The sequence below is a fragment of the Diceros bicornis genome, chromosome 4 (genome assembly GCF_020826845.1).
Source record: "Diceros bicornis minor isolate mBicDic1 chromosome 4, mDicBic1.mat.cur, whole genome shotgun sequence".
Taxonomy (NCBI): Eukaryota; Metazoa; Chordata; class Mammalia; order Perissodactyla; family Rhinocerotidae; genus Diceros; species Diceros bicornis.
In genome coordinates, this window is record NC_080743.1 from 5,946,646 (window position 1) to 5,961,512 (window position 14,867).

The following is a 14,867-nucleotide window of genomic DNA, read 5'->3' on the forward strand; positions in this document are numbered from 1 at the left end:
ATTCTCACTTTCTAAGTTTCCAATTTAATTCATAACCTACCAAAACAACACAGATTATTCATATCACTCATATTTTAATTTTGTTTGTAGGCAAAGGTCCATGAGGCATCCACCCCCAACAAGGAGACAGAACTGACCCACTTCCATTTTACAACCCATAATGCCCCCAAAACACTTCTCCCACAGAACCTATAACAGTTTATTGTTCTGATGCTGACAAGTCTGCTCCCCAAGACGACTGTATGGTCCTCAAAGGCAAGAATACCACCTAAGTCATCTTCTTTTTTCTTATCACCTGAGCCTAGCACTGTGAGACACACAATAGCACTTCATAACCATTTGAGAATGTTAGAGGGATAGCATGTTAAGGAGACAATGTTAAGAAAAAGAGCACGAGAGGGTAAGACTGCTAGCCAGTGTGCCCATCTATTCCCCAATAAATGTTTCTTAAGAACCACACTTAATAAAAGAGTGAGGATGAACAAATATTTATATGAAACCCAAAACACTGATGGGGTTTGATTACAAAGCAATGAGTTCACCTTTCACAATTAGCTTAGCATCCCAACTTCAAAGTATTTAGACGAACTCTATCATTCTTAAAAAACATTATTCTTCCAAAATAAACCTTTCTTGACCTTTGCCTGGCACTTTCATTGGAAAAAACAAAAAGATTACTCAAATTCCACTCCTATGCTTAAAAAAGGAAGAAAAGAAAAATAAGAGGAAAATCTAAATCTCATCCTAATATAGGTGGCAAAGTAATTTTTTCCACTGTGAGTAAACATTCTTAATTATATTGAAGCATTTCAAATTGAATGTTGTTACTAAACTTTGAAATGTGCATGAATTATGTTACGACCTGGCAGATAACTTTTAGACAAATGATCGTTACTCTGGAATGAAGAAATATCTCCTTTTGTTGATTTTTTCAAGTAGCTACAAGCTACTAATCAAAGTTTCAAATTCATGGAAATTCCATCTTTGCCAAGTCTTGTAGAATACTTAACCACATTAATTCTTCCAACTTTCTCATGTACAGATTGGCCTCAACATTTGGAACCATCTGTGCTGCCAGGAGAGGCCTGGCTACTTCACATTCATTCTTGCCCCAAAGCTAAAGAACGAGAGGTGCTCCTGCCAGAGTCTGCGAGAGGGAGGCAGAACACTGTGGAAAGTCCATGGCCTCTGGAGTCAGGCTTGGGTTCAAATGCAGACTCTACTACCCACCGACAGTATGATGCTGGGCAAGTTACTCAGTCTCTCTGAACCTCTACTTCCACCTTGGTAAAACAGGGACAATTCAAACATTCTAGAGTGTTACAGGGACTACATTATATTACATACATAAAGTGACCAGCACATAATAGGGACTCAATTAATGCTAGTTTCTCTTCCCACTTTTTTCACAGCCACAAGATACTTAATGAACACCCTTATTAGTCAGAGCAATAGCTCTGTGTCCTACTTTGGAGCCATTTTTAGGCCTGCTGGCAGCCAGGTCACAGTTCATTAAAACACTGACACATGTCTACGCCAGTTTTTTAGAAGAAAGAGTTCTTGATGAAAACACAATACAGCTTTATAAGAAGTGAGTCCTCTCTTGCCTTTGATTCAAGAACAATTTTTTACAGTCTAACTACTTTCAAAAACCTTTTCCTTATTCCAGCTCCCACTGATGTGTGGGAATTGTCACTGTCACTAGAGTAAATAACCAACACATTTATTCTGAAGAAACCACTCGCCAGAAGAATCATTAGAAGGAATTTTGGTACAGAAATCTTTGGCAGAATTCTAGATTTCCATTTAGTCTGCAAAATTGTGTGAATTCTAACAAAATGGTATCAATTTTTCTCCTATGAATATGGACTTGTTTTAGAGAAAAATTCCTGTCTGGATTTATTTTGCTACTCTCTTCTGGATTTTTTTTAGCTAACCATTTGCAGAAAATGAGTAAACTCTTAGATTAGTTGCTATTTATATGGTTAAGTCACCACACAGTGCTAAATAGCTCCTGAGAAAAAAAACCAGCTTGTGATTTAAGCCAGGGTGAAAATTGTGCACCAAAACAGGGAGCTCTAGAGATCTTAGCCTAGCATTTTGTTTGGGTTTGAAGAATTCTACTATTTCAGGATTTTTTCTTTCTCAAGTACAGTTTGCTACTGTTCCTATTTAGAAGTTTAGTAGAAATGTAAAAATTCCCTTCCTCTATCCTTCTGACACAGAAGAGAAGGACACTAGTGGGCATGCACTATTTTTATGGTGACAGCCAGAGCTATTTTGAGCCATTTTAAGACTATCCAATATTTATGCCAAGAAAAAAGGTTAGCATGACACTAACAAGCTAAAAAGCAAATTCTGGTTGTGGTCACTTAATAAGCACATTATTTTTAACAACTCCATAGTCTATCTTTTGGTCATAAATAACAATACAATGGAAAAACATAAGCCATTAAACCGTACTTAGAAAGTCTTACCTTTTGCGCATCTCCTGTAAAATACGCAATGGCCAGGGTGGGCAGAATCATGAACAGTGCATTGTAATAGAGCAGACCATATTTTCCCAGCTCCTAGGAGAGTAAATAACTAGGTGTTTCATTTGGCACTAGCAGACAGATATACACAACTCTATACAGAGCACCACCCCCATTACACACACACACACACACACACCTCCCCCACAATATATACTGCAAATTAGTCAAATCAGAAGTTTTGCAAACAGTAATAACCTAAGCTTTCAAAACAAATAAAAAAGCAAACTTACAAGATTTTAAATTTATTTGAAATAAATTCCTTGAGTGCTTAAGATCAGAGAAATAAAAATGACATCAACTTGCTGCCTCAAAACAGCAAGTAGGGAAGATGTTATTTTTGAACACATACACACATCTCTATAGAAATACATCCCTGTAAGCCCTTCCCCTTCCCGAATGGAATCAGAAGTCATCAAGTTAGTCTTGGGCTTCTCAGAACCACAAAAGAGTGCCATTTAGGAGAGATGGAAGGACAGATCCAGACACACAGACTCACACCTAGACCAACACAGACAGATACAACTTCCCAGTGAAATATTTCTGACAATGTACAAGCGAAGTCCAATGAATGTGAAGATGAGTGCATCCACAACTCCCAAAACGTAGCGGGACTAGTTGTGCCCTCAGCTACTGGGGAGCAACAAAGACCACACACATCTTGAAACACAGGGAGCCTATGAGAACTCTGGGTCCACCTTTGATTCACACACTTCTGGGACATTCAGCAGGAAGCAGAGTCACCTGGAAAAGTAGGCCAGAGTTTGCGAGGAGGAAGGTGAAGGAGTAGTGAGGATAGGAGATATCTGACTAACTTTTGTGACTGAAAGATCACTGAATGATGTGAAAAGTTAAACTGCCTTCTCAAAGGCAGCTCTGAAAAACTGGAAACAAATATCCAACAATAGAAAACTAGTTGATTAGACTATGATACAACTACACCATGAAATAGAATGCAACCACTAAAAATGTCTAGTAATACCGATTTACAAGGAAAGGTGTTCAGGAAATGGTACTAAACAAAAAATAGTTAGAAAACATTATACATCATCGCTCTTTTGTTTCAAGTTTTACACAGTTAAATGTGTACATGTGCACACACACACAGAAGGATATCCACCAAAACAGTGCTTCTCACCTGATGGTGGAATTAAAGATTTATATTTTCTTCCTCTTGCTTACCAATGTTTTCCACTACTTCTATTATAAATATGTGTTATTTGTGTGATTTCTTTAAAGTTAAAAATGTTTTAAATTCAATAGCTGCATTCAGGTCTGAAACGCAGCACTAAGTCTTTATGCCACCATGACTCATGCGCAAAGGACCATGACTATAAGCAGTCCCGAAATTATAGGTAACAGAACTGATTTATTAAAAGCATCTCAGTGTAGCCATACTGTCTCTTGGACAAACCAAATAACCAATGGCTTCTAGTCACCACGACCATCAGAGCAAGTGTGCCTCATTTCTAGGACAGCAAGAAAAAAGCCTCAGTCGGACAAAACAACCTTTACCAACAGGTGCCCAGGGAGCCAGAGACATGAGTGTTATTCAGGAAGTCAAGGATGTCCACACACACACACCACCCCGACAACTGATAAATGACAAAAACCTACATGCCAAACTGTTCTGTTTTTCTTTTCACATTTTAACTGTTTGAGTATCTTTTTCTCTGCCTTCTTAGAGTACACCGATGAAAATTTAGTTTAGGGCATCAACATAAACCTGTGTCACTGTATTGTGTTCTTATACGATGCTGCTCTTAATCCCGTTGAACAGCCCCTGCACCATTTCTGAGTACTCCTGTCTGACCTTCAGTGCTCTTGTCTGTTTCTCTTGTTGTCAGCTGACCTTTCACACTGCTGCAAAGCCTCTCTGCCTCTAGAGAGAAGTCCACCTTCTAGTTTGCTGCTCCTAATCCATAAGCTATGAAAGCAGATCAATACGCTCAAAAGTCCTAATACAAGTAAGTCATGAGTCACTGCTGAGTGAGAAACTAAAGGGCTCTCCTGGGAATAAAATACTCAGAAACCATCTTTGCTTTTTCCAGGTCCCAGATGTCCTCTAGACGTGCTGTCCACTAGGGCAGCCACTAGCCACATGCCCTTATTTCAACTTGATTCTAATCACATTAAACTGCTCATTCAGTTCCTCAGTTGTGCCAGTCACTTATCAAGTGCTCGGCAGCCACGTGTGGCTAGTGGCCTCTATCACTGGACAGCAGAGACAGCAGAGCCCCATCATCACAGAAAGTTCTATTCCACAGTATTGTTCAGACAGTTAAGGCTGCTGGACAAATGAAATGTTATTATTCGTACCTATTTTCCAAAGCAGCAAATGGGCTGAAGGAAAAAAACAGAGTAAAACTAAATCTCCAACTGCTCCCTTTTCTCTATTTCAAAAAGACAAAATTTTTTAATAGTAGCTTCTATTAAAATGCAATCATCATACAGAGTCATCAGGGCAAACAAATGGAGAACAAGACATAAAAGGCATATTTAAAGAAAACTTGTTGGAAACAGATCTACACTGTCCCTAGATCTTCAAGGATATTCAAAATAAACATTCTCTGAGAATAAAGAAAGCTAGTGGGACGGCCATGCCTTCTGTGGTTCTTTTAGGAGACAGCAAAGCCCCCCACCAGGGCAATACAAACTCAACACCAATACTACTACTGAGTAGGTAGCGGATTTGTATTTATGATCTGAATTCCAAAGAAGGACTTGAGAGGGGCTGGCCTGGCAGCACAATGGTTGAGTCTGCATGCTCTGCTTCAGTGGCCTGGGGTTCGTTGGTTCAGATCCCAGGCACGGACCTACACACTGCTCATCAAGCCATGTTGTGGCAGCATCCCAGATACAAAATGGAGGAAGACTGGCAGAGATGTTAGCTCAGGGCCAGTCTTCCTCAAGCAAAAAGAGGAGGATTGGCAACAGATGTTAGCTCAGGGCCAATCTTCCTCAAGCAAAAAGAGGAGGATTGGCAACAGATGTTAGCTCAGGGCCAATCTTCCTCACCGAAAAAAAAAAAAAAGGACCTGACACAGTTTCAGAAATACTGTACATATAATAGAGCAGACTAAAAACTAAGCACATAAGGGCATCTGACTGAAGAGAAAACATCAGTAGGAAAATCAGATAAAGCCATAAAGCCATGGTCAGTTACAAGATTTAACTACGAGATAAAATACACCAGCTGCTCAGGAAAAACTATGGTGACATCTATGACAAATATCTCATGTGGGTCCTTACATAGGACATGTGGGTCCTTATACAGGACACACTATGAGGGAAGGGAAAACTCCTTCCACAACAACCCTATGATATACAGAGCTGAGTTCCATAAAGCTTCTTCTGACAATGGTGTAATTTTATATCACAATGTAGCAAAAGCAATGTGGTTCCAAGACTCAGCTTTCTGGGTGCCCAGCTGGATTTAAAAATAAAATTTAGTGTGTCTATATTCAAAGTATATAGCAGACAACAAACAATATCTTGAAAGCCTTTGTGTGCACGCTACAAGCTGAGGGAAGAACTGGGCATACAGAGTTCACGTGTTTGGGGTGGAGGCCAGGGAAATGGTGCTGCCCCTGAGAGAGAGCCTAATGCTCCCTGAAGTTCCCCACTGTCTGTAGGACAAACATGCAAAGTCCATTCTTGTTCTGAGCCCCTTCCAACACTCACTTCTCCTCAAATCAGCTCAAGGGCTTCCAGACGGTTCTCTCTTGTCCAGGTCCTCTAGAACCCAGCCATGAACATTTGTAACACTTTTCTCTCAAGAGCACCCCTTACTAACACCTCTGTCCCACTCAAAGTCAATATTCACCCAATCCCTTCCAGTAAAGCCATAATTAAATCTAATTGCTAATTCATTAATTGAAAAATAAAGTTTCTTACATGAGCACCAAAGTACACGCATTTTACCCTCAGAGATCCCGTCTTTCCCATCCCTTTTAAGTATTTTTCTTTATTCCCCGTCTTTTCCCTGATGAATTGACATTACCATTCCCAACATCAGTAAACATCTCTTAGAGAAGCTTTAGATTGCTACCTACTTTTGAATCTAATTTTTGTTTTACATATGCGCCATTTGCTGCCGTCAGGACATCGTTTATCAGAATAAAAACATATCCTTCCAGATCAAATGCCAAGTCAGAGCTGCAAAACATAAGCAACACTTTAATAATGAGTTATATTTAAAGGACATGAATTTAGTTTTAAATAGGTCTGAACTATAATATTTGCAAGAACATATTCTTATCTAGGAAAGGGAACATTAGGCATTTTATCAGCTACTAGTATTTCTTGATTCCTGGTTACAGTTTGCAATTTCATACTCCCTTAATAAGGGAGTTTTCAGAAATGAGAAGCACTAATATTTAAATTAAAAAATTAGCAACAATCAATCATGTCAGTTAACGGCACACTGCTCTGAATTCAAAGTCAGACAACAACAAGCAACCAAATTCACCATTGCAATCCATCTGCAGCAGGCAGAAGGCATCAGAGCTCAATTTCATAGATAAGGAAACCGAAAAATGAAGTTGTTAACATGTCATTTTCCAAAGGCTCACACAAATGGTAGGACTATCTTGTGCAGGTGGTTGGGCCACTGGGTAGAATTTCTGAAGTGTGGACTATGGTTAGTTCTAACTGAGATCAAGTCACAACAGTGTCTAAGCACACTGCAGGAACTCAAATACTTAAATAATTGCTTAATGAGTATATGAGGTATAACTAGTAGGATTGGGGACACTGAAGTTTTCTAGTAGTTAGTGGAGCACCAGGCACAAGATAAGAACTTAGTAAGTTGAACAGAATAAATGAAAATCTAAGAAAAGTATGCCTTCAGCATACTTTAGCACCCTAGCTAAAATAGTGGCCCCACATTGTGTGATTCTGCAAAGACACTATATATTTGTAGCTAAACTACCACATGGAATGAGACTTCTGAGGAGCTCTATGCCACTGCCATTTCAGGCAGAACAAGCCAAAGCACACCTCCTCTTCCCAGCAGCCTGAGAGTCCTCCAACTTCAGACTCCCCTCCTCTCACTCTGTTCGTAAGTAAAAGGTTCTAACTAGACAAGGCTGGTCCAGATAGCAATCCTCCTCAGAAACGTTTTGCAGGAGCCCTGAGAAACTCCTGTTGTTTGGTTCCATTTTGGATCCCATCAGCTTTAAGGAAACGCTTCAAAGACTAGCAGGGCACCTCTAAAAAGAAAAGTAGGGGCCTCGTATAGAATTTTTCTCCAAGGAGGCAATACTACCCAGAGGGAGAAGCAGTCAGCTATGCGACAAAATTCTAGTAACCAATTATTCTAGCCTCTTTTTTTTTTTTTTAAGAATGAAATTTCACTTGGAGATTAGGGTGGAACAGAATTTGACTTATAATGTTTTCTCCCCACCGACACCACAGGGGTACGATGAAGGTAAATGAGCCAATCCAAGCAGCACATTGGAGCTCCCAGGTGGAAAACATATGTCAGGCAGAATTTGTTGCATCAGCAAACCCATATATGCAGGCCCTTGGCAGAATAAAATGTTGTAGAAGGCTTCTAGCCATCATTTACATTTTCTGAGTCTTTGGGTATACATTTTCTCCATTTGTTTTAAAACTAAACTTAAGAACAATGGAAAAAGCTTTAATAATTTAATAGAACATCTAAGTTATGGCATTTGTGGTATATCTTAAGTGAGACCAAATAAAGCAATTTTATTATTTATTATTCCACAAGGCAAATAATTCATTACCATTTGCCTCTTCAGAGACACTGTTTTCTTGAGCAGCATGCAAAGTCAAAGGATGCCTCGTGCGTGTTCTACAAAAGCACTCAGGCTCTGGGGTCAGGCACAGACTCAAATTCCACTCCACCGTGTGCTGTGTGACTCAAAGCAAGTTTCTGAACTTAGGTTTTAGCTTCCTCAACTATAAAACAGGAAAATTACACCCACACCTTTCAGCATTGTTGTGAAGAACACATAAATAATAAGTGTAAAATACTGAACGTATTGTGTGGCACATGGTATGTGCTCAGTAAGTAGAAGATGGTATAATAAACCCTAAATCACATGAATTTAACTTTTAAGAACCCCAAGAATCTCAGTTTTCCCGGCTTAATCTTAATACAGCCAAAAAGATTTAACTATTTTTTGTTTGGTGAGGAAGACCAGCCCTGAGCTAACACCCGATGCCAACCCTCCTCTTTTTGTTGAGGAAGCCTGGCCCTGGGCTAACATCCGTGCCCACCTTCCTCTACCTTATATGGGATGCCGTCACAGCATGGCTCGACAAGTGGTACATCGGTGTGTGCCCAGGATTGGAACCTGTGAACTCTGGGCCACCAAAGTGGAACGCGTGCACTTAACCACTGTGCCACCAGGCCGGCCCCAAAAAGATTTAACTTTTTGAAGAGTCTCTGGATGTTTTACAAAGACATGATTCTTATTTCGCCTATAAAAAATTCTCTTTATTGGGAATTGATCATTTATTATCAATAATTATTGATCATTTCAAATGTGCTCTCAAAGGTTTTATATAGGCCCACATCTTACCTGGCAGCTACAAAGGCTCCAATAATCATTGCAAATACAGTCATCTTAATACCCCAAGAAAAAGTCTTCCTACAAAATAAAATAATTAAAAAACATATAAACGTGGCTTTAGTTATTCACAAAACCTCATTTTACAATATAGGTAAAAAGAAATATATTCTTTAAAAAAGCTATAAACAATCATGTTTCTAAGGAATGGTTAATGTTTCCAAGGAACTGGAAAAGTGTTTCCAAGGAAGTGGATGTTTAAAAGAACCCCTTTGATGAAGCAAACACTTATTTTGTTATATAAATAAGCATACTCATTTTTTCCTTATTCTTATCATTTCTTACTTCTGAGTTTGAATTTTCCAAATCAAAATTTTTTTTTTTTTTTCCCCTTTTCCCCCCAAAGCCCCAGTAGATAGTTGTATGTCATAGCTGCACATCCTTCTAGTTGCTGTATGTGGGACACGGCCTTAGCATGGCCCGAAAAGTGGCGCGTCGGTGCACGCCCGGATCCAAACCTGGGCCGTCAGTAGCAGAGCGCGTGCACTTAACCGCTAAGCCACAGGGCCGGCCCCCGAAATTTCTTTAATTAGAAAAAGGTTACACACATTTGTAGTCAAGTAGCCATCATGAACACTACTGGAAACCTAAATGGATGATTCTGACCCGGCTTCACCCAGGGGCAGCAGTAGGTATAGGAATCCCTGGAAGCGTATCTCCTGTTCAGACAGGTTTCCAACTCTACTTCATAAACTTCCCAACTACTGCTCCCATAGACATATCAATTCCTACAGCAAAGGGAGAAAGTTGCTTAAACTTCTCAAAAGATAAAGTAGAAACAAGACAAATAATTTTAATCTCTCACATATGCTGGGCACCTTTTCAAGGTGATGAAAGTTTGTTAAAGACTAGATATATCAGAAACTTAGCTCACTTGAGTAAAACTCCTTCAGCAAACATTGTAAACAGGATGGAGAACCTTCTCAGAACTGTAAACATTGGCAAGCTGCAAAAAAAAACCAAAAAGGTAATGAGGTAAAATAAAGTTTAACATTTTATTTTTTCAAACTAAGATTCTCCAAATCAGTATTTTAAAATAATGCTAATCTCTTCCTCCTATTATGGAAATTCCATGCTGATTAAACCCTGATTAAATTCAATCCTTATCTCTCTCTACAAATAATTCTTATTTGAAAGCCTGAAAGGGTTGCTTTCATAAAGCAAGTGAGAAACACCAAACTTGACTATAAAATGGTAGAAATCACACAGCTATTATCAAAGACCAATAATGGCCACTTTTTTATTCTACCCTGCTTATTACATAAATACCCTGAACAGTAACCATACTAGTCTTTAAGAGAAAAACTTTTTTCTCCTTTTTTTACTAGATGGACCCCCCTTCTCATCCCTCAACCCTCCAAACAATTTCTCTGATAATCTCCCCACGAAACATTCTTCGGTTGTCCTTTTGTGGAAGTAATGTTGTCTTCCTCTAAATTCCCAGAGCATTTTGCTTGCACTAATCAAACATACAGCCTCTTGCAATATAGTTATTTCTGAATGTATTTCATCTCACTCCAAAGTGCCTTATACTTAGCTGGCAATGAAAGACAGGATGTGAACAGATGGATGACGGATGGATGACAATGTATGAAAAAGAGCAAACTCTATACAAGCAGCACTTTGTAGCAGGTCTGCACTTCTTTCCAAGTGGGTAATGAAATGCAAAATGATGCCGCACCCATGACAAATTTGACTTCCATGAAACCCTCCCCACAGATATCATCCTGGTCACTCTGTCAGGTTTCTTGGGTCTGAAGAAAAAGGAAATGAAAATGGCTTTGTCTCTGATCCTCAGAGATCTGCTCATTCTGTTTTACAATCATCCAGTATGCCAGGGGCTTAGCTCATATGGAAGTGCTGAAGCCATGGGCCTCTGTTAAATGGTTTCCCTATGTGTATAACTTTAATATCACGTACACCCAATAGATACTCCACTCCTTACGTGGAGAACCCAAGAACTGGGAGGTTAGAGGAAAGCAAGACAGTGCTGTCACAGGGTAGAGAGCTCCTGCTTCTTTCTAGAAGTAAATATGCTGCCTCTACAGTTACAGCCATGGGTAAAGTATTACACTTCTATCAGGGTTCCATCTGATGTTATTTTAACTACCTCGTGTTAAAAGAAAAACTGAAAATTCTCACATCCATCCTCTTACTTTGCTTGTGGAATTTACCTAAAATATAATATTTATGAATTGTGTTAAAGAACTGAAATCCCAGAAGCCTAGCACATATCCTTCACTACCATAGGACTTGAAAAACAATGAAAATCTCCTATCACAGCATTTTATAACATTTTAAGACTTCTATCATCGAAGTGAGGGAAAAAAACCCCAAAACAAACAAAAACTTCTCTTCAAACTTAAAGAACTTAAAAGCCTTTAGTGTGATCTTCATTATTTAGTAACAGAAACTTTCTGGTCCTTTCATTTTTTTCCAGAATCAATAACAACGTGCTAAATATCTGACATTCAAGTACAATTCTAAGAATACATTTTATTAACCTCACTAGTAAAATAAAGTTATCCATACTTCAGTTTCTTTGTGCTGAACAGTCCCGTGATTTGGTTCCCAAAATATAGTAGAGGTAGTGGAAACGTCTAGAAAATTTAAAAAGGGATAACAAAACTCAATAATAAAGACAGCTAAAACAAAGTCCTTTCAAACAGCAACATTTGATTATATGATCAAATTCTTTCCACTTAAAACACGAGATTAGTTCTCATACACAATTCTGGCCCCATGAACCACCCACACATTATTCCTGGATAAACAGCACTACTACAGCAGAGAGAGAGAGGAAAGAATGGAGGGGAAGAAAGAAACAGAAATATGAATATGATCAAACCACGTGGTACAGAAGCATCATTTGCTTTAAAATATGATAACAACGTGGTAGCCCATTAGCAGAAAAAGGAACAGCATTTCATCTTCAGGTGGAGACAACTAGAGGCAGACAGAAGAATAAGAAAATAAACCCCAAGAACAGTGAATGCAGGACGCAATGGCTAGATTAGACGGATGCAGAAGATGCAAAAAGGTTGTACTCCCAACAAGTGTTCATTCATTAAAGCGGAACGCAAGACTTCTAGGGGCTTTTTTTCTTTCTTAATTTTAAAGAGACTGTGAGACTTTTGAAAAACACATCTTACTACATTTATTCTTTACCTTCATTATACCCACTCTGGATTGGGCAATTTCAAGGTTGCAATATTTCAATATGCAAGGCACTGATCAAAATACATATAATGACTTCTTTTCAGAAAATAAAGTATTCCTCTAAATTTTTTTTTTTTTTTTTTTTTTTTTTTACCTTCCGAGGTACATTTCTGTCAAGGTCCGGAAACTTGACTACTCTGAGCGCCTTGCCCACCCAGAGGACCGCCACTGTGGCCACCATCTGTAAACAGGGAACACAGATTCACTGTTCTGCCTATAAAGACACACACACACACACACACACACGTTCCAACGACACAGACCGCGTAACGCTGAAGATTCCAACTGACCTGGCCAAGTCCAACGCACAGAGAGGAGGGAAATCTACGAAAACGGTAGAGAGAAAAAGAGGGTCAGAAATCCCGAACGTAACTGTGACCTCCGTGCACGTCCACAACCTTAAAACGCATTGTGATACGAGACACACGCACATCCCCTCCGGACGAGAAGCGGGGAGAGACCCCCGCCGGCGTCCGGCAAGCGCGCCCGTTCTGCAGCCTCGGGCGGCCGCTCGCCTCGCCCCGTGCGACCCCACAACTGCAGCCCACCGCCTGCAGCGGATCCTCCCAGTGAAGACAGCTCTCACTAACGGTTCCACGCTTGAAAACAAACGCGCCGCCGCCTCGGCTCCCAGTGACAGCGTCCCGACCACCGCCGGGCTCGCGGGCGCGCCGGCGCGGGGCTGTCAGCGCCGCGGGGCCCCCGAGTCGCCCCGGCCGCCGGGCCCGGCCCGCCCCGCCGCGGCCCCCTCCCCCGCGCCCCGCCCGGCCCGCCAGCTGCGTCCCGCCTCGGCTCCGCGGCCGAAGTCCGCCCGCCGCCGCCGCGGCCTACCTGTAGCCGGTGAGCACGCTCTTGTTGACCACGACGATGAGGAAGGAGCTCACGCCGTAGAAGCCGGCGGCCAGCAGCTTCAGCAGCACGGTCAGCGGTTCGGCCGACGCCATGCCCAGCGCCTCCTCATGTCGGAGCGCGGCGGGCCGCGCGGGGGCTTCTCCTTTAACCCGGGCATGCTGACGTCTGTGGACTTCCGCCATGGCTGCGGCGGCGCCGGGGGGCGGCGAGGGGCGCGCGCGGCGGCGGCGGCGGCAGCGGGGGCTCGCGGGCCGCAGGACCGGGCCGACTGCGCGCCGCAGCCCGCGCTCCCGCACGGCCGCCGCCCGTCCCCGCCCCCGCCCCCGCCCCGGGGCAGGAGCGCCGGGGTGCACGCCCCCGGGACTTTGCCCGGGCATACTGCGACGCGGGGTCAGAGGGCGGGGCCGCGCCCGGCTCGGCCCGGGCGGGGGCGGGCGCGGGCGGCGGAGGCGGCGGCGACCCCGAGTCGGGGCGGAGCGGGGGAAGTCGGGGGACCCCCCGGGGACGGGGGCGCGCCGCGCACGGCCGCGGAGCCACGCCGCCGCACAGCGCCTGCGCAAGACCCGCGCGGGGGGCCCCCGGCGGCGCCGCCTGGGGTGGGGGCTGCGGCCGTAGTCTCCGGACCAGTGCGGCGGGGCCGGATCAGACCCGCCTCCGCGCGGTGGCAGGTAGCTGCCGAGCAGATGACACGGTGTGAGCATGGAGACTCGTTTTGAATGCTCTTTTGGTCTCTTTTGCAGAGGGTCAAAGCCCTTCAAAAGTGTCAGATCTGGATCGAAAGTAAAGGCTCAACAAACCTTTCGTTCTTCAGTGCCTCAGGCTTCTTACAGTTTCTGAACCCAGAAAACACCAAACAATACTTTCCTTGCAGATCGAGGGAGAACTTTTTAAGAAAAATGTTGACATATCCAAAAAAGTAGCCAGATAAGCAGATTGGGGATTGCTGAAGAGCAAGGTGTTGGGAGCTGAGTTCCAATTCTAGGATTCCTAGAAATGCCCGCTAACTAGCTGTGCTCTTGAGGGGGTAGTTGATCTCTCTGAGCCTGTCTCCTCATCTCTATGAGTGTAAACCTAGCACAGCTAGTTTTCAGTGAGTGGAAGCCATTATTATATAAATAACAGAAACAAAGCATTAATACCAGCTTAAGCAGAGAAATGACATCTAATTTTAACATCAGGAAAGAAAACACTTTGAATTAGTTCTCTAAATATTTTGACTATATCCTTTTTATTTTTTTTTTTCTGTACTTTTTGATTGTGGTAAAATAGCACATAACAAAATTTACCATTTTAACCAGTTTTTTATTGTGGTAAAATACTCATAATATAAGATGTATCATTTTAACACTTTCTGAGTGCACAATTCAGTGGCATTAAGTACATTCACATTGTTGTGCAACTCTAACCGCGACCCGTTTCCAGAACTTTTTCATCATCTCAAACTGCAATTATAACCACAAAACAATAACTCCTCATTCCTCTCTCCTCCCCATCCTCTAGTAACTGCTATTCTACTTTCTGTCTCTATGGAATTTGACTATTCTACGTACCTCATATAAGTAGAATCATATAATATTTATCCTTTTGTATCTGACTGACTTCATTTAGCATAATGTTTTCAAGGGTCACCCAGCATAGCATGTGTCAGAATTTCCTTCCT

At 42.0% G+C, this 14,867-nt stretch overlaps 1 protein-coding gene across 3 annotated transcripts in view; it reads right to left on the reverse strand.

The window, feature by feature from the left end:
• SLC35D1 (solute carrier family 35 member D1) overlaps window positions 1-13,516 on the reverse strand; it is a 53,025-nt gene extending 39,509 nt beyond the window's left edge. The window contains exons 1-8 of one of the 3 annotated variants that reach the window (XM_058538255.1): window positions 13,187-13,510; window positions 12,646-12,679; window positions 12,450-12,536; window positions 11,669-11,736; window positions 10,011-10,082; window positions 9,089-9,157; window positions 6,590-6,692; window positions 2,478-2,570 (exon numbers count right to left, since the gene is read on the reverse strand). In XM_058538255.1, the coding sequence (XP_058394238.1) occupies window positions 2,478-2,570; window positions 6,590-6,692; window positions 9,089-9,157; window positions 10,011-10,082; window positions 11,669-11,736; window positions 12,450-12,536; window positions 12,646-12,679; window positions 13,187-13,389 (729 nt within the window). In that variant the 5' untranslated portion in view covers window positions 13,390-13,510. Of the gene's footprint in view, window positions 1-2,477; window positions 2,571-6,589; window positions 6,693-9,088; window positions 9,158-10,010; window positions 10,083-11,668; window positions 11,737-12,449; window positions 12,537-12,645; window positions 12,680-13,186 lie in introns of all 3 variants that reach the window. The other 2 variants (XM_058538256.1, XM_058538257.1) reach the window with 2 other exon arrangements.
• Between the last annotated feature and the right edge of the window lie 1,351 nt (window positions 13,517-14,867).